Raw genomic sequence first — 22,160 nt, forward strand, 5'->3', positions numbered from 1 at the left:
GGGCAGGGGCACTATGAATATATTGCGGGACAATCAGTTGCAAATGTGGGTCTCATGGGAGATGTGCCAGAGATAAGTCCCTGCAGTCACACTATCCTCTGTGTTCTCGGTGGCTCAGATGGATAGAGCGTCTGCCATCTAAGCAGGAGATAACGGGTTCGAGTCAAGGTCGGGGTACACATTTTCAACTGTCCCCGTTGACTTATATCAATACCTGTATGGAGCTAAGGGTATTCATTTCATTGTAAAGTAAAAGCAGTATGGTCAGTCGCTTGAAATAGGAGTGAGAGAGACAAGGAATTCTGAAAATCACATTTTAAAATATTATAGTTAACCCCATTCAGATGGCAAATAGTTTTAATGAACTATTCTTAAATGTGGCAAGATCAGATGTAGATATGGAAGCTTATCAAGACAAGGTAAATTCGATAAGGTTGGTAAACAATGGGAATACATATTTTAAATAATTTGAAAAAATCACACAGAGATGTGGAAAATGAGATATTGACTTTAAAAAAGAAAACTTCATCTAGGTGGGATGAAACACCCACATCTGTAATAAAGTGTGTGTATGATGTCATTTCACTAACCACTGTTGATTATTATAAATCAGTCTTTTGTGCAAGGATGTCTTCCAAACAAATTGAAATATGCCACGATAAAACCATTACTCAAAAAGGAATTGAAAGTGGATATGGGGAATTACCAACCTATCTCTCTTCTGCTGGTCTTCTATAAAGTATTTGAAAAGATTGCAACAAAACAAATTCAAAAATTTTGTACTATAAATGACAATTTTAAAAACCAGTTGGATTCCAACAATGAAAAATCACTGTAATGCCATCAATGAGTTCACTCAAAATATATGTAGAAAGGTCACAGAAATATTCTGTGATCTGACAAAAACCTTTGATTCAATGAAACACTCCTTACTTGTACACAAATTACAGCTGTATTGAATCAGAGACATGCTTTGGAATGGTTCAACTCTTACTTAAAAGATAGAAAACAAAGGGTAATTGTAACTTCTGATTGAAGCAATTACTCCTCAAACTGGGAAACAATTTTACATGGAGTCTCACAAAATTTGATATTGGGTTCCTATCAGTTGCTTTTCTACATAATTGACCTACCACTTGCTATTGATGTTAATTCAGTTTTATTTGTGATGATACAGCAGTTCTAATAGAAAATGAGGTGATTGAAAGTATTCTCGGAAGTGTCAGTGATACTTTAGAGCAACTTAAATCTTGGTTCCATCAAAGTGGACTAAAACTAAATGTAACTAAAACCAAAATGATGCACTTTGAAACTAAATAATTAGAACAGAATTAAATATAAGTAATTTGCAATGATCAGTCTATCACAGACACAAATCATGTTAAGTTCTTAGTCCTAAATTGTAATAAAAATTTAAACTGGAAGGTACACATTGACTACTAAGCAAACAAACTGAATAGCTTAGCATTTGCAATGCATATTTTGTCAGGTTCCAAAAATATAGACACCAGAAAGATACACTGCTACTTTGAGTCTGTTATTCTATATGTTATAATCTTCTGGGGGAAATTCAGCAAATGTCTCAATGCTCCTAGTATTATAGAAGAAAATAAATAGGAATGTTTCTGTTGCGAAACAAAAGAAACATACTGACCACTGTTAAAAAAATATAAAAATACTGTCCATTCCTTCCTCTTGTATATAAGACGTGTTGACTTCTTATACAAAAAACCAAAGGAAACTTGAAACTTTCCATTTCCACCACAACTACAACATTCACCACAGAGGTAATTTTCAACTTCCAATGCACACTTTAAAACTCTATGCCAAAACACCAGAGTATAGGATTAAAACTTTACAATAAAATAAAAAGCAGTAATATATTTAATGTGGAGCTAAGTTTGCTTTTAATACTGAGCATTTCTCTTCTGCTATTCTGATACTGAGGAATTCATTGAGGACAGTTTCACTCTTTGACCAAGGGAACTGCATTTTTTTTCTTCTTTTTGTGCACTGAAAATTATAGTAAGTATTTGTATAGCTACATCTCAAAAATGCGTATAAAATAATGTAAACTTTTGTATTTCTCCAAAAATGTTCTTAGTTTAAACTTGAAATGTCTCCTATACATCAAATCAAATGATTTTAAAATTGTCTGTAATGAGATGAATAAATCATATTTCACATTTGTTTCATAGGTTCCTGGTACATGGGAAGTGCAAGTAGATGTTATCAGACCTGGTCCAGTGGATCGTAGTGGCCCTTGTGCAAATGCTATTCCTGATGATGACACAAAGGTCGTTTTTCTATCACCAGGTAAGTGCACGCTGCACATTGTACAGTTCATATTGATATTATGTCTGCGCCCAGTAGCTGAGTGGTCAGCAAGACAGAATGTCAATCCTGAGGGCCCAGGTTCGATTCCCGGTTGGGTCGGAGATTTTCTCCACTCAGGGAATGGGTGTTGTGTTGTCCTAATCATCATCTCATCCCATCGACGCACAGGTCGCTGAAGTGGCGTCAAATCAAGAGACTTGCACCCAGCGGGCGGTCTACCCGACAGGAGACCCTAGTCACATGACATTTTATTTATTGATATTATTATTATTATTATTATTATTATTGTTATTGCTATTGTTAAACTTCAGGTTTCTTCCAGGATGTGTGTTCATACCCTTGTTATTCATTCTGTATATTAATGACCTGGCAGACAACATTAATAGTACATCAGACTTTTTTCAGATGATATAAATATCTATAATGAATTACTATCTGGATAAAGCTGCACAAATATTCAGTAAAAGGTTGATAAGCTTTCAAAGTGGTGCAAAGATTGGCAACTTGCTTTAAATGTTTCGAAATGTTAAATTTTGCATTTTACAAAATACGCACATGTAGTATGCTATGACTACAATATGAATGATTCTCTGCTGGAATCAGTTAACTTGTACAAACACCTGTTGCTAACAGACTATGAGGACATGAAATGGTCACAGAGACTCAAGTCAGAGGTACAGCAAGTGGCAGACTTCACTTCAGTGGAAGGATACTGGGAAAATAAGTCAGTTCACAAAGGAGACTTCTTACAAAACACTCGTGCAACCCCTACCAGAATATTGCTTAATGTGTGAGGTCCATACCATGTAGGACTATCAGAGGATATTGTATGTATACTGTCCCATCGTAACCATACTTGAGTCCAATTCTGATAGCAGGGTTTGCAATGAAATACAACACTGAACACTGAGAGTTCATTTATTATGAACACCAACATACAGCCAGAAGAAAACTAAACTCCTGGACAGAGTGTGCAGCTGCCTATATAAACATCAAATGTTCTAGAATATACAAAAATAAGACATTTCAAGAACTTTCTAGAAATGATAAATACAAAGTAACAAATAAGTGCTGGTGGTCAGGTTTGAACTGGTGACCTGCAGCGTGACAGCCAGCAATGCCAACCACTGTGCCACGCTGCACACACCACAGCTCATGGCATTGCTCCCTCTCCTGGAGAAAGAGCTGCTGTTTCAGATTTTCTCATTGGCACTGACAACAGCACTCTGGAATAGCTTTTGTCAATGGTCCCCTGTATGGGGGAACTCGTGGATCCTGTTGTACTGGTTATTTTTTCATATCCCCTCTCTTCACTGTGATGAGCATCAAAGATAGCCCCAGTCTTCAAAGTTTCATGATTATCAAGTGGGTCTTGAGTTTTCTTGAACCTCCTGTCATGGATCTGTGCCTCAGGGCTGTAATAGGGTATCAGAAGAACGTGGATGATGTTTCTGTGCTTTTGTCTTTTTCATGAAGGGTCATAATCTTTGACTTCCTATGTTGCATATGAACATCCAGCAAGTGGTGAAGGATACGATATAGCCAAAAGTAGTGCTTTAGTAGTGTTTTTGATAGTTGCACTTTTGCACAGATGTAAAAATCTGTACCAAGTCTCCCAGTCTGTATCTCTTGGTATTATAGCACTCTTGGCCTGTCTCGTGGGCGTTCAGGGTCCATAAGTGAGGCGCTGCTTTGCTTCTTCAGTTCTGGTGATGTGGTGTCATCCCGAGTATCATTGAGTTGAAATGGGGATGGTGTATTCAGTAGTGTTTTGACCTCATGACCTTGGAGCAGAAATAATGGCATGAAGCCTGTAGTAGTGACTTATTATACTGTGTTGTATGCAAATGTCGTGACAGGCAGTATTATATCCCAGTCTCTCTGTTTATCAATGTACATTGAGAGCATATCTGCCGACATCTTATTAAAGCATTCCATGAGGCCTTTCGTCTGTGGATGGTCATTCTGCAATGTGAAATTACTTCAGATTGTAGTCTTGATGAGAAAAGTTTTCCATGATCAAAGCCCATTACAAAGGGTGCTCTATGCTTCAAAATGATGTCTTATACCCAGAACTTCTCAGTGTCCAGAATTTTCTGCAATCGACACAGCTTTGGTGGCAGTGTAGTGGGTGAGGTATTCAGTACAGATGGTTGTCCATCAATTCCCATTTGTTGACTTTGGGAACTACACCAAGAGGGCAGTCCCAGTTCAGAAGAATGACACTGTTGCGGATGGGAATGGTACCAGATGCCGAAAGGTAACTGTGGCATGCACTTCCATCATTGGTATTCCTTGCTGTGACTCACATAATATGTAATGGATCAGTATAGACATGTGCCTGATTTTCTCTAGAGTCTTCATGAATCCCAGGTGATCAGATGTTGGAGTATTGTGGAAATATTCGAGGATATCTGGTTGCAAAGGACTTGGAATGGTGAGCAACCATTTCCTCTCTGCTGCATCATACTTCCTTCTACACAATGCATCATTTATTAATTAGAATAATCCTTTGACTGGTTCCTCCTCCTTCAAGGTTTCTGTGCTTTTCAGCAGTACTGGATCTTCCCTCTGTTCATCAGCAATGTCATTTTATACACCAATGACTGAGGTTTCATCCATACTGCTGTCTTCCACCAAAGAATTCTTTGAAAGGCAGTCAGCGTCCTTGTGAGTGTGTCTGGTTTTGTATACTATTGTGAAATCACACTCCTGAAGCCTTAGTGTCCATCTCACCAGCTGACATGATAGATACTTCATGTTAGTCATCCACCTGGTCCATGACAACGGTGAATGGTTTTTCAAATAAATATGGCCAGAACTTGTTGATGGCTAAACAACTGCAAGGCACTCTTTCTCAGTTGTAGAGTAGTTCATTTTGGATTTGGGGAGTACTCTGGAAGTATAATCTATCACCTTACTGAATTTGCACTAGAAATGCACCTGTCCCATAACTGCTAGCTTTAGCGTGGAGTTCTGTCTCGGCATTCTTGTGGCACAATGCTAGGACTGGAAAAATGTTAGCGTCTCCTTAAGGATAGGAGAGATCTTTCTTGCATCTCATGCCAGGAAATTTTGGCATCTCCCAGCAGTAGTTCGTGCAAGGGACATGCCTTGGAACAGGACACCTTTATGAATTTCCAGTAGTATGAGCACATTCTGAGAAAATTTCTCACATCTAAATTGCCAAGGAGGCAGAAAATTTGTGACTGCTTTTATTTTCTCTTGATCAGGACAAAATCATCTGCCCGTCACTAGATGCCTAAAGAGTTTTATTTCTTGGACAATGAAGAGGCACATTTTCAGAATCACTTGGAGGCCTGCAGTCTGAACACATTTCAGCACAATTGTTAGGCAGCTCACACGTACTTCAAACACCTTCAAAAAATTATAATGTCATCCAGATAGCAAAGACACATCATCCATTTAAGGAGTAAAAGCAGGTTCTCCATTATATGTTTGAAGGTGGCTGGAGCATTACACTCACCAAATGGCATAACTTTAAACTCATGGAGGCCATCAGGAGTTACAAAGGCACTCTTTTTCCAGTTAGCCTCACCAACCTCAGTTTGTCATTAGCCTATCTGCTTGTCCATGGTTCAGAAGTACATTTTTTTTTTTTTCCTTTCAAGCAGTCCAGGGCACCATCAGATAGACGCCTTTCTTCGTGATTTTATTCAGTCATCAGTAGCCAATGCAGAGATCCATGTGTTGTCCTTCTTCTTCACAAGGGCCACAGGAGAGGACCAAGCATTTTCTGAAGGTTTAATGAGGTCATCTTGCAGCATCTTCTTCACTTCTTCCTGAATTTTCCACCATTCAGCTGGCAAAAGTCTGTAAAAGTGCTGGCACAATGGTGAGTGATTCTTTGTGGATATGGTGTTTTACCATGGTCTTCTTAGTCTGCCTCCTCTCCACTTTGGATTTGAAAGCATCTGAAAATTGCTGTGGAACAGCTATCACTCACAGTCATTGTTCAGGGGTTAGGCCAGAACCTATTGTCAGTTTCATAGTAGTTTCTGCCCCTACGTTATCTGAAGTGCTAATGGGAGATGATTCTTAATCAGTGATAGTAAGCTGCCCTTCATGGAATGGTTTGGTAGTCCCTCAGTGTGTACCTTTAGGGATGAGTTGTGGTTGGTCATGACAGTTTGTGATCCAAAGTTCTCCTTGACCACCTACAGTGTTTATGATCATTGCTGGCATCTACATTTATTTTGTGAGCCTGAGTAGCATTTTGCAATAAATAAAAGTTTCACAGTTTAACTGAACATCTTGATTGATGACTAGAACTCATCTCATTGATGACAGCACAATAACAGTGTCTTCAATGGCACAGAAATACCCACAGCAGTCTTTGTTATATGTACTAGTTGGAAGAGCTTTGTCAATTTGGAGATCTGCTCTTTCACAGTCTATGACTGGTTTTGATACCTAAGTTCCATCTGAGAATAATATTACGTCTACATTGTGTTAAAATGAAACATTTGAAGGGCTGTGTTCTGTCATTGATAGTTATTCCCACACTACATATTCCTATTGGCTGGAAATATTTCCTGTTGGTGACTTTCAGAACTATCGCTTTCATGTCATGTAACACAGTCTTCTTTAGCTGACAATGATAAGCATATGGCATTACAGAAAAGGAAGCCACCAAGCCGACTTGCGCCTGGACAGGTTTGCCATCGATGGTGACATCATTGAGATTTACTGACATCTTGGTGACTGTCATCCATTGAGAATTTGCATCTGCGGTGGCCTCACCTCAATAAGTGGTCACCTCATTTAGTTTCCTTGAAGTTGGTGACCAGGCGAGTGGCTGGTACTTCTGAAAGGCAATAGGGAATGGCTATGGTAAGTGTATGTGTGTGTGTGGGAGGGGGGTAACTTGTCCAGGTTACAGTGATGGGTTTTGTCTCACAGACTGACTGTAATTGTCTGTGGTTGACTGGCATGAATAGAACTGTTGTGATGGTTGACATCTGGCAGTGTGGTAGTGTCAAAAACTCACCTCTATTCTATACAGTAGCATACGAAGTGTCCAGTGGGTCCACTTTGGACACACACTCATGTGTTGTCCTCTGTCCTCCAAATATTTGTTCTTCTGTGGGGTGTTACACATTATGCAATAGTTGGCTGTACCTGTGTTGGTCAGGTGTTTGGTTATTGTTTGATGGCTGCAGCATAAGTCCAAGTTGGCTAAGTCCATTCTTTCTGGCACATTCAACTGGTAGTGGAGATAGGTGCTCATGATTGATACACCTCTTCTTCAGCATTCTCTATCACCTCCTAACAACCGTGGTTGACATTCATCACTGCTATCTCTTTCTTACTCCGTCCAACAGTTCAGTTTGCCATAAAATACTGTATCTCTTCTCTCAGTAGCTGATATATGAGAGAGGTAAGGTCATGGTGGTCTACCACAACTGCCATAGTGACCACATTTGGGAGCCTGTCATGCTTCTTTTGTTCATTTCTTTTCTGTAGAATTTCTGTGATTGTTCCTCCTGTGAAATCCTTTACCAGAAGAGCTTGGTACGTATCTTCTGCAACTCCTACAGTCAAGTGTGAGATTTTGCCTACTACTGTCATATTTGGGTTTATAATGTGGCATAAGGCCAAAACCTCCTTCACATAGGACTCTGTCATTTTCCCATGACACTGAACCCTGTTCTTCAGTTGTTTTTCTGCCAAGTGGACTTGCTGCTGAATGTTACAAAACATTTTCATCAGTTCATCCTGGAATTTATTCCAGCTATAGAGCTTCTCTTCATTGTTCTCAAACTATTGCTGGGCTGTGCCATCCAAGTAAGAGTACTCGTTTACCACATCATGTCACTCCACCTGTTGTCTATGGTGACTCAGTTGAATCCTTTCAGCTAGTTTATTGGGTCGTGACCACCATCTCTGGAAAACACTGTTGGATGGCTGGTGTGCAGCTGACTTACTGCTGGCTTGGAATCAATTGGTCTCCTGAGTATATGGACTGAGGGAATAATGTACTGTCTGTATTTCAGTTCCTGGTGACTGTTTTTACATTACGTAATTGGAACCATAGTGATGTAGATGTTTTGAAAGTACCCAGTGTTTCCATCACACAGTATCATATTGCAACCACACTCAAGTCCTAATCTGGAAGTAGTCATCAATATGCAACATTTAGCACTGAATGGATCTTTATTACGAATGCTGATGTACAGCCAGAACAGAACTGAACTACTGGATGGAGAGTGCAGCTATTTATACAAACATCAAGTATTCCATAATGCTGCTATTTATACAAACATAGAATATTCCAGAATATACAAAAATTGCAAACATAGTATATTTCAAGAACCTTCCGGATATGATAAATACAAAATAGCAAATAACTGCTGGTGGCTGGGTTTGAACTGACAACATGCAGCATGTCAGCCAGCGATGCTGACCACCACATCACTTTGCATGCATCATAGCTCATGGCAACATTAAGAAGAGCAGTACAAATGACCACAGGTTTGTTTGACTTATGGCAGACTGTCACAGAGATGTTGAAAAACATGAACAGTCCTCAGAAACTTACAAAATATGAACAATCAGCTTTATGTGATGAGTGTAGAAATATTCTATAGCCCACTGTGTATCACTTCCATAGTGAACACGAAGAGGAGAGTAGTGTAAGGTATTTCTTATATTTCATTATTAGTTGTATTTTAATTGCTATTTTATGGTATTTCTTCTTGTGTTCAGTGTTATAAAAAAATATTTTTCAGTGCTCAATAGTAACTATTAAAAATATTCATCATACTGTTAGATATCAATAAATTTTTGTAACCTCAGCTTGAAATAAAATGGATTTGCTTTTTTCCCCACAGATTCTAGGAGTGTCCCTGTGTCTCCTCCTGTTTGCCTTGAACCAGGTAAAGACTACAAAGTACGCCTGACTTTCAAACGATATGATGGTGAAACTGATGTGCCATCAGCATCAATACTTGTTGACTCTGTAAGTATACAAAGTTGGAGATTTCTCACCTACAGTTTTAATCTCCACTTAACTAAAGTGAATTTTTTAGGTGGTGCTAGCTGATTTTTGTTGTGTAAGAGTCGTTTAACAGGAGCATACTACATAAACTGACTTGACAGGTTGTTGAAGAGTAACTCTGAAAAGATTGAAAACAATTGTGTTCTGGCTACAGGTGAATAATCTTTCTACATTTCCTCCGCATCTTGCAAGCCATTTTCTCCTGTGCATCTTTAGCTAATGAACAGATTTGTGATGTACTAATCACTGTGGACATGTGCTGCCTCTGTCACCCTAACCACGAGAGAAAGGATTGAAGCAAGCAGTGGAGATGTGTTGATTCACCACTGGGACTGCTGAGGTGTGATACAATCAGATTATGCGTTTAAAGGGGGTCAAACTGTCATAGGAGCATACTGCTGAAATCTCCTGAAGAGGTTATGGCTATGTGCAATTGTGGATTAGGGTACCAGTCCAAGTGCACAAACTATGGCAGGTGAGGCCTTTTGCTGCAGTGAGGGAAGTACAGCAAGGAATTCTGTTATTGCACTGTGGATACTGCAGGAAAAAATACAAGACCTTGTGAAATTGGCACATCAGATCATGTCCCATGGGAATCGTCCCTAGCTGAATACATAATAAGGGATGCTGAGAAAGCCTAAAGAGGTAAAATTGTTTATAACATAATTAGATTAAAAGATGACTTTGATACTCAAAATCTTCTAACTAATGAGTCTAAGAAAAAGCAAGGCATAACTATAGGCAACCGACTCCGCAGCTGGGATGAATAATACCTGTAGAAGACCCATGAGAACAAGAAGAAAGTGTGATAGCTCTAAGATTGCTTTGCCTGGTAATGGAAGAGTGAAGGAAGGTGGTCACAAGTGTACCTAAGAAGAATTAGAATTGCTGAAAGAAGATGATTTGCTCTGATTTGTCATTAGGCTGTCTGAGGTCAAAAATACATTGCTGAAACCAATAGCATGCCAAATCTGGTACAGAACATACAGGAAAACTAGACTGACTACATCAGTTGTAAATGTTGTGTGTGTGTGTGTGTGTGTGTGTGTGTGTGTGTGTGTTTTATTTAACTTTTCTCTAAGGATCAGTGGCCTTAACAACATTATCAAAAGTAATTGTACTAGAATTGTTCAAGGAGGAGGAGGAGATTAGTGTTCAATGTCCTGTTGGCAATGAAGTCATTAGAGATGGAGCACAAGCTCAGATTAGGGAAAGATGGTGAAAGAAAATGAATGTGCCCTTTTGAAGGAACCATCTTGGCATTTGCTTTACACGGTTTAGGGAAACCACGGAAAACTTAAATCAGGAGAGCTGGACACGGGTTTGAACCATTGTATTGTCCTCCTGAATGTTAGTCCAGTGTGCTAACCACTGCACTACCCCGTTCAGTACAAGTGTTAGTCTTAGTAACATAAGTTTCAGTAGCAGTGGTGGTGGTGGTGGTGGTGGTGGTGGTGGTGGTGGTGGTGGTCGTGGTCATAGTCGTGGTAGTAGTAGTATTAGGTGTTGTTGTTGTTGTTGTTGATGATGATGATTATGGTGATGGTGATGGTGATGGTGGTATTGTAACAGTACTAATAACAGTAGGTGTTGTTGTAACAGTACTAGTAGCAGTAGGTGTTTAAGATACCCATAAAATTAGTCACAACAGATTAAAATAACAAAAACGTGTGGCACTTTTTCTGTCACAGTAATGGAATGCCTGACAGAGTGGAAAAAGATACCGCAGGAAAACTTCATCTAGAGTAGCATGTAGGTAGCCATCAAAATGTTAGAGCAGGAGTAACAGAAACAAATTAAGACAATGAAAATAATAAATACACACTGTAAACTTACTTCAATATTCAGAATAGGAAAAAAAGAAAAGATGTAGAAATAGATTATCATAAAGGTTCACACAAATATAATTCACTATGTAATGGTCCATTATTGTTACCAAGGAAATGGACTACTATAAATAAATAAAAAACAGTTTGTCAAGATGAAGCATCACAGGAAGCTGCCTAAGGGGGTATTTCTCCTCCATGAATATGGCCCAGCTCATTCTGAACAGGACAGTCACACATGCTGCATCTCTGGGTGATCAAATTTTGCCTCAGCCTTGTATTCCCCAGACATGGCACTCACTATCTTTTTTTCCTCTCATATCAGATGAAGAAACCACTTCATGGTAGAACATTTCCTGAACATTCATAATGCAGATATCCGTAACCAAGGTCTCTGCCAAGACATCCCTCACTGGAAAAAATGTCACATTTTAGGATGAATATGTAGAGAAGGACTAACCCACCACAACTTAATTTTCTGAGGTGAGCCTGTGGAGATTGAACCACTGTCCACAGTTGTGAAAGTCCCATCTCCAATAGGATGACAAGTGTTAGAGGCTCTGCCCATGGCAATATGTTAGCAAGGATGGTGCGACTAAGGAAGATTTCATTTTTAGGTAGAGCTTGAATGTGTCATGATCTTGAGAAAACTAATTGTTTAGACAGTACAACCAAAGGAATACAAAATGGTGAGGGAAATGTATTTTATGTGTTTTGATGATTTTTATTTATGGAGGAGAGCAAATATGGTTTGAGAAATCTGTTTCTGGATTACATTTTTCAAATAACTTTTATAGCACTGTGCTGGTAAAATCTTTACCATCAACTGGTGAGACATGGAAACATATAAGACTCGTTAAGCCAAATACAAACATAACATTGCTGTAATGAGTGGAGAATTATTTTATTCTGTTATTGACATAACTGCCGTAACATTTCACAATGTAACTGATTTCAAGCACCCAGCAGTCATCTTCAAAAATCTGAAGATTACAACTATGTCATTGAAGCTGAATATATTGTCAAACAATGTTGTGATTGTATTAATTACAGAAACTAATTATAATGTCAGTCATGATCTCTGCTGACAGAATAACCTTTTTTTCATAATCACTGTAAAACTTGCCAGAAATGTGAATATGCATAGGAGTACTCTCTATGTTGGCAGTTGTATGTATCCTGTGGTATAATGCACACTGTAGCACTGTGTTAATCATTTCCCACCAGCCATATACTAGTAGCAACTGAATTAGTGACATCATTAACAGACAGTCAATCAGAGTGGTGCTCATATTCTTATCTAAACATCCTGTTTTAGGTTTTCCTAAGTCACTACAGGTAACCTCTGGGAATTTTGTATGAGCAGACTATGACTGTTGCAGTTCTCCTTTGTGTCTCCAGTAGAGGTAGTACTTGATCTATAGTGACATCAGCACTGTTGAACTGTAATCTCCTTTTCAGTAATGCATTTTGCATAAAAACCCAACAGAGTTCAAGTATGTTTTACATTTCTTTCAGTTTCATGTACCTTTCTCCTCCCTGCTCTTTATCCTGTATATCTACTATTATGTCCAATTCATGGTCACTTTGTTTAATGGACATTTATACTCTCTTAGCCTTCTTCTCTCTTGTTGGTTTCCCTGCTTTTTCTCCATTACTACTTCTTTCATGTCTTCTCATCCCCCTACTATTTTATTTAACTGTCTTTTTATACTATGTTCAGTTATTGTGCTCAGACTGTCATTTACTATCAGTAATACCAATACAGAATAAATGTATCTTCCCATCACTTTATTTTATTGTCAACTTTTTATTTCAGTGTTCTGCCTTGCTATCCTGGATCTTATGGCTCTTTACTAATTTATGTCACCCTCACATTCTTCTTGATAACTACTTATTTACTTCCATTAAACCTTTCTATTTTCTGTTCCAGAAACAAAGGCTAATGGCTCTGCTAGAGACTGTCTGTTTATTAGTGATTCTGCTAACCATGCTATGGATTTTTGTGTCTCAAAGTGATGAACGTCTGGAGCTAAGTAGAGTAATAACAATGCTATATAAAAGTTGAGATATTGTGAAACATTGCATCAGGTTCCTGAATTACTGTCTCCAAGTAACATGCTGAGGCTTTTTTTCACTGTTCTACTATTTTGAGTAGCATTTGTGTTGTGTGTTTATTGTGACTTACTCATTTTTGTGGGACATGAACCAGGTGTGTGTTACATTTATTGCAAATTACATGAGCTAGAAGTTTCAGTCAAGTGCCTTTAATAAACCTGGAACTCCCCAGATTCTTCAAATTTAGACATGTTGATTACTGGACAATTTAGCAAGATTGCCAGTCCCACTGTTAGGTAAGGAGAAATCTTAATGCTTTTTACATAATGGGATCCACACAGCACAGTTTGTAGAGTAGGTTTTAGATCTCTTGAATCTAATACCTCATGCATAGCCAATTAATTTAATTTTTTGGTAATCTAAAAATTTGGGCTGCTTCCATGGCTCTATCTAGTTTTCATGCATCTCTATTTCATCACATTCTGTTTCCACCCAATGAGTATAATCTTCATACAGTGCAAGAGTTGCAGTAAAGGGTTTGTATGACAAAAGTGTTCTTCAATGGAAGAATTGGTGTATGTTTCTTCTACCATTTCTTTACTCTTAACCTAACTAGTACTTGCCCATTTATATTCAAAACTGTAAGCAAGTGGAACAATAATGTATTTTCTAACTGAGGATAAAATTGTTTTTGACTGATATACGTTTCACTGTGTGGAAACGAAAATAGTTGGATAGTTTTTCAGAAGGAGAGCTCCTCTCAGTGCCTTGGCATCATTATGTGGAGATGATTATTTATGAATGGCCCTTACTGCTTTGGTATTAGGTTTAGTAACTGTTGTTTTAATGTGTTGCTTCTTGTTTTTTTATTTGCAGATTGCACTGATTCCAAGACCAGAAAGCATCCCATTTTTCCAAGGAGCAAACAATCTCCATAGGCAGGAATTTGAGCGATATCAGTGTGGTCAGGCATTCTACTCTGTACTTAAGGGCAGCATTCCTGATGTCTGTCAAAAGTACCATCACAGCATAGGTTTCTACGTTCATGGTGGTGCATTCCGTAAGTTGTACTTCCGTTATGATTTTATCTATCCCCCTCCACTCCAGTGACCATTTATTGTTGAGAATATTAACCACTACATTCAATTTTACAGCCTGCCAATGTGACCCTACTGGATCAGTGAGTGCTATATGTTCAGAACTGGGTGGTGCTTGCACCTGCAAACCTAATGTGGTTGGCAGGCGCTGTGACAGATGTGCTCCAGGAACATACGGTTTTGGTCCCGAAGGTTGTCGTGGTATGTACATTTTTGTCTATTTTATTTTCTCTTTGATATGAGCTGAAATTTTTAAATTTAAAAATGAAAGTATAATCATAAAAACAGAATATTATGAATCAATCATCCATTCCTACATTGGAAAAAGAATGGTAGCTGTAGTCTGGAATACCTGCCACATTTTAATAAAATGTAATCTAGATTTTTGTAGTGAAAAACCATTAATTTACAACAGATTAAAATAGTTTGTTTGTAGTATACATCCATATCACAAATTGTTAAATATTGTATTCACATTGGTAAATTTGATGGTCTCCAAGAAAAGTTACATAAACCCCAATATCTTATTTTTTAACTCTTGAGCAGGTGTGCCGTTTTTAATAACACGAGTTGTCACGTGATGCACTTTGTACAGATGTAAAGAATAGCTGGCTTTATGTTACCAAGGTAAACAAGAATGAGGAAAATCACAACTTAATCTTAATTTAATTAAGCAATGATACAGTATGCAATGATATGAGGTAAAGCACTGTTTTATGAAGCAGTGATGGAATAAACTTTCATTGTATCACTCTGTTGCCACAGACAGGTGTTATGGAGACAGTAATGACCCACTCAAAGCATTAACAGTGCAGTTGCATCAGATCTCAGCCAAACGCTTATTCATTACTAATTACCTCATAGACAACTGTCTCATTGTGGGATTGTGCTGCTAGCTCATATTCTGGGTCATTTTCTTGCACAAATTGTAAATTTTTTCTCTTCTAGCTCACTTTGTATTTTGTAGAACTGTGCAAAACCATTTTATTTGTGGTTGGCACACTTTATACACAGGTGTACCTGCTCGAAGGTTAAGACAGGCATTTAAAGTATTCTTATTACTGTGCATCTCATCCTCTATTAGCATGTTGTAGATCAATTTTACATCTGAGAAGTTCTGAGGAAGTGATATTGTTTGAGAATCTAGATGATGTATGTGATGAACCAGGCACCAAGTTCAAGACTACATTTTCAGAATGCGTTGACAGCACACACAATCTGGATGCATAGCGTGCTCTGCAGTGTAATAATATTGACCTTGTTATTCTACACCATGTATCTTCTGTATTCTATCTTTTAATATCAGTCCTTGAAACTTTTCTGATAGGAACATTCTTTGCAACATATACTTAACTCTTGCCACCCAGCCAGCCTCAACTTACAGTAAATTTTATGATCTGGATTAAAATACCACCAAGAACAAATCAGAAAAATGCAGAATGTCTGGAATGCTGTTTCACATTTTAGCAGTTGTAAAGTGTGGTTTTGTGCAGGCTGTAGTGCAGTTGTCATTTGTTTGTTTTGAACATCCAGCAGTCTATTGGTTACAGTTCAGTCAGGCTCCACCTTCTGCCTGTGACACACCAGGAGAGTAGCGAGCAACTTATTTAGCTTTTATGTGTGTTTTCATAGTTTAGTTCTTCAATTCATTGTGTGTGTTTGTATTTAAGAGGTGTAGTCTCACATTTTAGTAACTGTGAATTATAGATTCACACCATCTGTAACACAGTCATAATTTCTTTTTAATGGCCAGCTACACAGCTCAGTAAGGTGTCAGCTTCCATTGTTGACACACCGGGAGTGTAGCAAGTTACATATTTAGCTTTCTCGCTGTGCTTTTATTGTTAATTCTTAAGTTAGTATTACTAAGATGGGTAGAATGTGTGTGTGCTGTGTGCAAAGGCAGGAGAAGCTAGCAGCAGTTCCCAAATAGCTGAAAACGCTTTTAGCTTTGGTCAGCTGTCTTCAGACTGCTGCCTCAGGATGTAGCATTGCTGGAAAATGTGGCACATTGCATGGGACACCTCAGATGTTGCTTGCTTCACCCACGTGTACCCGATGCAGGCATCTGCCCTCACCATGGGTGGCTGCTTGCTCAGCTGGGTGCAAGCAGGCACAGGGGAGGGGCGGGGGAGGGGGGGGTTTGCTAGTATCAGGAGATCCAATGTTTGGCGTGTCATGGAGCACCTTAGCGAAATAGCATTCAAGGCTGGGAAAGAAATCCAATGTGCACTTGGTATGTATGGCAGGGGGCCTCATCTGAGATGTGGGTGAGGCCTGTCTGTGGCTATTGAGGGTGCAGGGTGCAGTGGTCTTAAAGTTGTGGCTCGAATCAGCACCAACGATGTCTGTTGCTGGGTTCTGAGACTCTCCTCAGTTCATACAGGCAGCTGGTGGAAGTAGTGAAGACTGCTGACTTGGCTCAATGGGTGCAAGCAGAGCTCACAGTTTGCAGCATCTTTCCAACGATTGGTTGGTGTTCTTTGGTTTTGAGCCAAGTGGAGGTTGTCAACTGGAGGCTCTGTCTGTTCTGTGACAGTCTTAGCTGCAGATTTATGGACATACGTTATGGAGTAGAGACCTATAGGACTCCCCTTAATAGATCAGGGGTGGACTATACCAAGGAAGCAGCTAGTTGGGTAGCAGACCAATTGAGAGTTTGAGCTCCTCTGATGAACACTATCAGCCAATACACAGAGTGTGAAATCTGACCATGTATAAAGTAAAGACGTGCCAGCTGTGAAAATTTTAACAATACATTGTCAAAGTATTTGTAACAAAGGTCGTGAATTTCCTGACCTCCAGGAAAGTTGTGCCCTCTAATTATTCTCATAACCAAGAGCTGGCTGAAGCCTGTAGTAAAGTGCTTCAAAATATTTAATGAGGCATGAAATGTTTAACAAAAAGTCAGATTAGATGCCATAGGAGGGGCAGTGTTCATTGCAGTCAACAAAAATACTTTGTCTATCGAGGTCAAAATGGAATCTAACTGTGATATTATCTGGATGCAAGTAGAAAATGTAGGTGAACTCAGGTTAATTATCAGATGTTTTTATTGGCCACCCAATTCCATCATGACAGTTTTAGAATCATTCAAATAAAGTCTATCCTCAGTGGTGCAGGAATACCCTGATCATGCGTTATTAGTTTTGGAGTCGATTTTTAACCTGTTGAATATAGACTGGGACGTCTATGGATTCATTGCAGTCTGAATTACAGACAGACAACTTTATGAAGTAGTTTTGAACACTTTTCTGAAAACTCTTGAGAAACTAGTTCAATAGTCCTCATGCAATGGAAATATTTTAGACTATATAGCTACAAACAGACCTGGCCTTAACTAGAGTGTCAGTGTAGAGACAGAGATTAGTGATCATGATGTCACCTTAGAGGCAATGGTTACTAAAGTTAATAAATCCATCCAGAAGGCTAGGAGAGTATTTTTGCTACAAACAGCAAATAAGCAGTTGTTAGCATTCTGTTTAGACAATGCATGGACATAAATTAGTTCCAATACAACAGACATAATGGAATTATGGGCAGAGTTTAAACTGTCTGGAAATTATGCTCGGGAGAAGTATGTGCTGAGAAAGTGGATTAGGGGTGAAAAAAGAGCCACTGTGGTTTGATAACAAAATCCAGAAAATGCTGAGGAAGCAGAGACTGTTGCATACTCAGTTCAAAAAAGAATGCAGAAATCACAACAGGTAAGAGTTAGTAGAAATTCATGCATCTGTAAAAATTTTGATGTGTGAAGCATACAACTACTTCCACTGTCATACCTTAGAAAAAGATATTGCCAACAACTCAAGAAAATTCTGGTCTTACATAAAATCTTTAAGTGGGTCAAAACCTCCTATCCAGTCACTCACTGATCAATCTGGTGTGTCAAGAGAACACTGCAACAGGAAAGCGAAAGTTTTGATTTTGCATATAAGAAATCATTCACACAGGAGGACTGTAGAAACATACCATCATTTGACCATTGCACAGACTCCCCTATGGAGAACATAGCAGAAGGTACCCCTGGTATAGAGAAGCAACTGAAAGAGTTGAAAATAAATAAGTCACCTGATCCAGATGGTACCACAACTCAGTTTTAGAGAGACTACTCTATAGCACTGGCCCCTTATTTAGCTTGTACGTATTGCAAATCTCTTGCTCAGTACAAAATCCCAAATGCCTGGAAAGAAGCACAGGTGTCTCCTGTATATAATAAAGGTTAAATAATGGACCCACAAAATTACAGACCAATATCCTTAACAACAGTTTGCTGCAGAACTCTTGAACATATTCTAAGTTCAAAATAAGTAAATAAATAAATTTCCTCCAGAAGGAAAAGCTTCTGTCCATAAATCAACATGGATTTAGAAAGTATCACTCACATGAAACTCAGCTTGCCCATTTCTTGAATCATATCCTGAAGCATAACAGGCAAATTCGGTGTCCCACTGCAGACTGTCAATGAAGGTCTGAGCATACATATTAGGTTCCCAACTATGTGAGTAGTTGAAAACTTCTTATGTAATAGAATCCAGTATGTTGTTATCTATAGCGAGTGATCATCAGAAACAAGGGTACCATCATGGATTTCCCAGGGAAATGTGATAGGAGCGCTCTTATCATCTATAGGGTGTTTCCGTAAGAACATGCAAAAATTTAACAGAACATAGAGGAAGCTCCATTGGGTAATTTGAGTTAGGGAACCTAGTGTTGGAGAAGTCATCTTAAGGAGATAATAGGAATAAAATCAAATTGCTGTGTACTTTTTATGTACATTAGTTAACTGTGAATACCATCACTGACACAATGGATGTACCATTTGTACCATATCTTACAAAATATGCTGAAACTGATGGCCATCAACATCAATGCAAGTATGACATTGGCGAACAAGATTCTAATACACCATGACAAATATCCCTGGTGTGTTCCAAATCACATCACAGGCAGCTACAATTCTGACAACTAATTCCATCTCTGTATCCACTGGGGTATCATATGCAAGTGAGTTTAGATCTCTAAATAGGAAATAATCAAGGGGATTTGGCTCAGGTGACCTCACAGGCCATGGAATAGGACCTCCCCTGACAATACAGAGATCAGGAAATACTGTACCAGTGGTACTCCATCATATTGTACTGTACATCTCTGAATAGCACTTATTAATGAATGGATATGCCATTCAGTCATGGCATTGGACAATGTGAATACGATACAACAGAGTCACCTTATGGACACATAAAGTAAACAAAACCTACATCATGCCTTCCTAATAATCAGGCCCGTTCTTGTTTCCTTGCAGGAAATAAAGACTGTACGTGTGAGTAAACAGCATAGTACATGTAAACTTGTACGCATGTTAGTTATAAATAAGCTGGAAAACAGTAATGCTAGACAAAGCAGTAGATGGTTTACTTTCATATCTACTTAAGCTGAGTTCTCCGATCCCAGGTTCCCTACTTCAGATTGCCCAGTGGAGCATTCTCAATGTCCTGTTACATTTTTGCATGCGCATGCAGAAACACCCTGTATATTCATAGATGGTCTGAAAGTGTGAGCAGCGATCTGTGGCTGTTGGCTGATGATGCTGTGGTGTATAGGGAGATGTTATCATTGAGTGACTACGAGGATAAAAGATGGCTTAGACGGAATTTATAGTTGGTGTGAAGAGTGGTAGCTTACTCTAAATGTAGAAAAATGTAATTTAATGCAGATCAGTAAGAAAAACTGTTGAGGTTTGCACTTACTAACACTCTTTATTCTGTATTCACTGAATAGACAAACATTCAACAAGACATACAGAATCACATAGTTTAAGAGTATTCTGGGTTTGAGATAATAAATGTCATCACAAGGTGGCCAGTGTAATATGTGGCTCATAAGGTGCATCAACAAGAACTGCCATTCCTGGTGTAGTGCCTGCTTACATCAGGCAAGTTGACCATGGGATTCCACAAAATGGCATGGCGATGGCCTCGAGGGTATAGCTTCTTTTCAGCTTTTGTCTTCTGCTGGTCACTTGCAGCTTGGAGCACCAAGTATGGATCAGTTGTGGACAGTTGAGATAACTCCATCTCACTGTCCAAATTGGTCATATCAACCCTCCACCCAGGAGATGATAGATAGGTGTGTAAGCAGCCCCCTATGGTGCTGACTGCAATGAGGGGGGGAGTGGGGTAGTGGTCAGAATGGGAGCCAGGAGGACCCCGGCGTGGCTGAGTCCAGGACAGGATACAACTCTCTGTTGACAATTCCAGGACTGTCATGTGCATGCATGGCCATGCACGGAGCATCCTCTGGAGATGGGACTACCTTTGCTGGAACTGGATTAAAGACAGACGGAGGTGCAAGGGTCCACTCCATGAACCCCACAGCACCAAGGGTCCAGCCAGTGTGAAGTGGAGCTGGTTGCTGGGGAGGCCAGACGGGGTGAGGCAGCAAGTAATCCAGGGCTTGTTGGAATGCTGACTTTGGCAATCTGGGTCATAGCTGATTCTTATGACACCACCAAAGATGGCCTGCAGCACAGCCTCATACATCCACTGACCGTGAGAGCCATGGACTGTAGGAGGAACTCAAGACAGACAGTGTCTGCACATTGGCACCCACAACAGGGGTTGCCGAGCTGGACCAGCAACAGGCCTGTGGCAGGCAGGAGGGGGGGGGGGGACTGAGGAGGAGGGGCATGTCCTGGTGGAAACAGCAGTGTAAGGAGAGCCTGTGGTGGCCACCCATGTAGTAATTCAGCTGGGCTCTTCCGAGCAATGATAGGCAGCCAAAAACAACATGAGAGCCTTGTCCGTGGAAGCAGAGTGCACCATGACCGAAATCTTCTCCTTGTAAGTTTGCACCATTCATTCTGCCTCCCCTATGGATTGCAGATGGAATGGGGTGGTGAGCAGCTGTGTGATCTCTTGAAGGTCACAAAAATTTGGGAACTGTGTGTAGGTAAACTGGGGGCAGTTTTCTAATATGATGGCCAATGGAAGACCCATTTTAGCAAAGATGAGCGTCAAGGCCCGAATGACATTTGCTGATGTCGTAGAGAGGGTGGGTGGACATAAGGGAACTCCAGGAGAATGAGTTGACCACAATGAGCCACATCCACTGCAAAAAAGGGCTGGCAAAGTCAGTGTGAAGATACTCCCATGTGCCTGCCTGGGGCCAAGGAGAAAAAACATTGAGGAGAGTTGGCTGTTGGCAGGCGCACAGGGTATAGGACTGAATCATAGCTTGATATCCCTATCGATGGCCAACCAAGAGGCATGCTGATGGGCCAGCTGCTTCAAACGTAAAATACTCCAGTGACTGGCATGTAGGAGATCAAAGACCTTGGGGCACAGAGCTGGGGGAATAATGACTCGAGGCCTGTTGTGTTGCCCCTGATGGATGAGTACCCACATCATGGAGGATCAGTCTAGTCCAGATGGTGACGTATGTTTTCAAGTGACTGTGGTTGCCCATGGGCAGTCTCTGAGGCCAACCATTTCGAATCCACTGAACAACAGAACAGAATATGGGGTCTGCCCATTTCTGAGTCGCAACTGCTGTCATGCATCGAGGGGGAACTCCTGAAGGGCCAATGGCAAATCAGAGTCTAATTGAAAAATTATGACTTCCTGAGTGTCAAACTCATGATCTGGGCCAGCTGGCAGACAAGATAGAGCGTTGGCATTTGTTTGGAGACCAGAAGGTTTTTAGTTGATGTCATGCATATATGTGGACAGAAACAATGCCCAACACTGAAGTCTTTGTGCCATTTCGTCTGGAAGTCCAGACCAATGACGAAACACTGTGCATAATTGGCTTGTGGTCTGT

The 22,160-nt window shown here is 39.8% G+C and overlaps 1 protein-coding gene across 2 annotated transcripts in view; it reads left to right on the plus strand.

Moving 5' to 3' along the window:
• Window positions 1–22,160, plus strand: part of LOC126469957 (laminin subunit beta-1) — a 358,919-nt gene that overhangs the window by 292,212 nt on the left and 44,547 nt on the right. For both annotated transcript variants that reach the window (XM_050097369.1, XM_050097370.1), the window contains 4 exons: window positions 2,199–2,316; window positions 9,192–9,319; window positions 14,119–14,302; window positions 14,397–14,540. In XM_050097369.1, the coding sequence (XP_049953326.1) occupies window positions 2,199–2,316; window positions 9,192–9,319; window positions 14,119–14,302; window positions 14,397–14,540 (574 nt within the window). The remainder of the gene's footprint in view (window positions 1–2,198; window positions 2,317–9,191; window positions 9,320–14,118; window positions 14,303–14,396; window positions 14,541–22,160) is intronic.

Source organism: Schistocerca serialis, chromosome 3, assembly GCF_023864345.2.
Source record: "Schistocerca serialis cubense isolate TAMUIC-IGC-003099 chromosome 3, iqSchSeri2.2, whole genome shotgun sequence".
NCBI lineage: Eukaryota > Metazoa > Arthropoda > Insecta > Orthoptera > Acrididae > Schistocerca > Schistocerca serialis.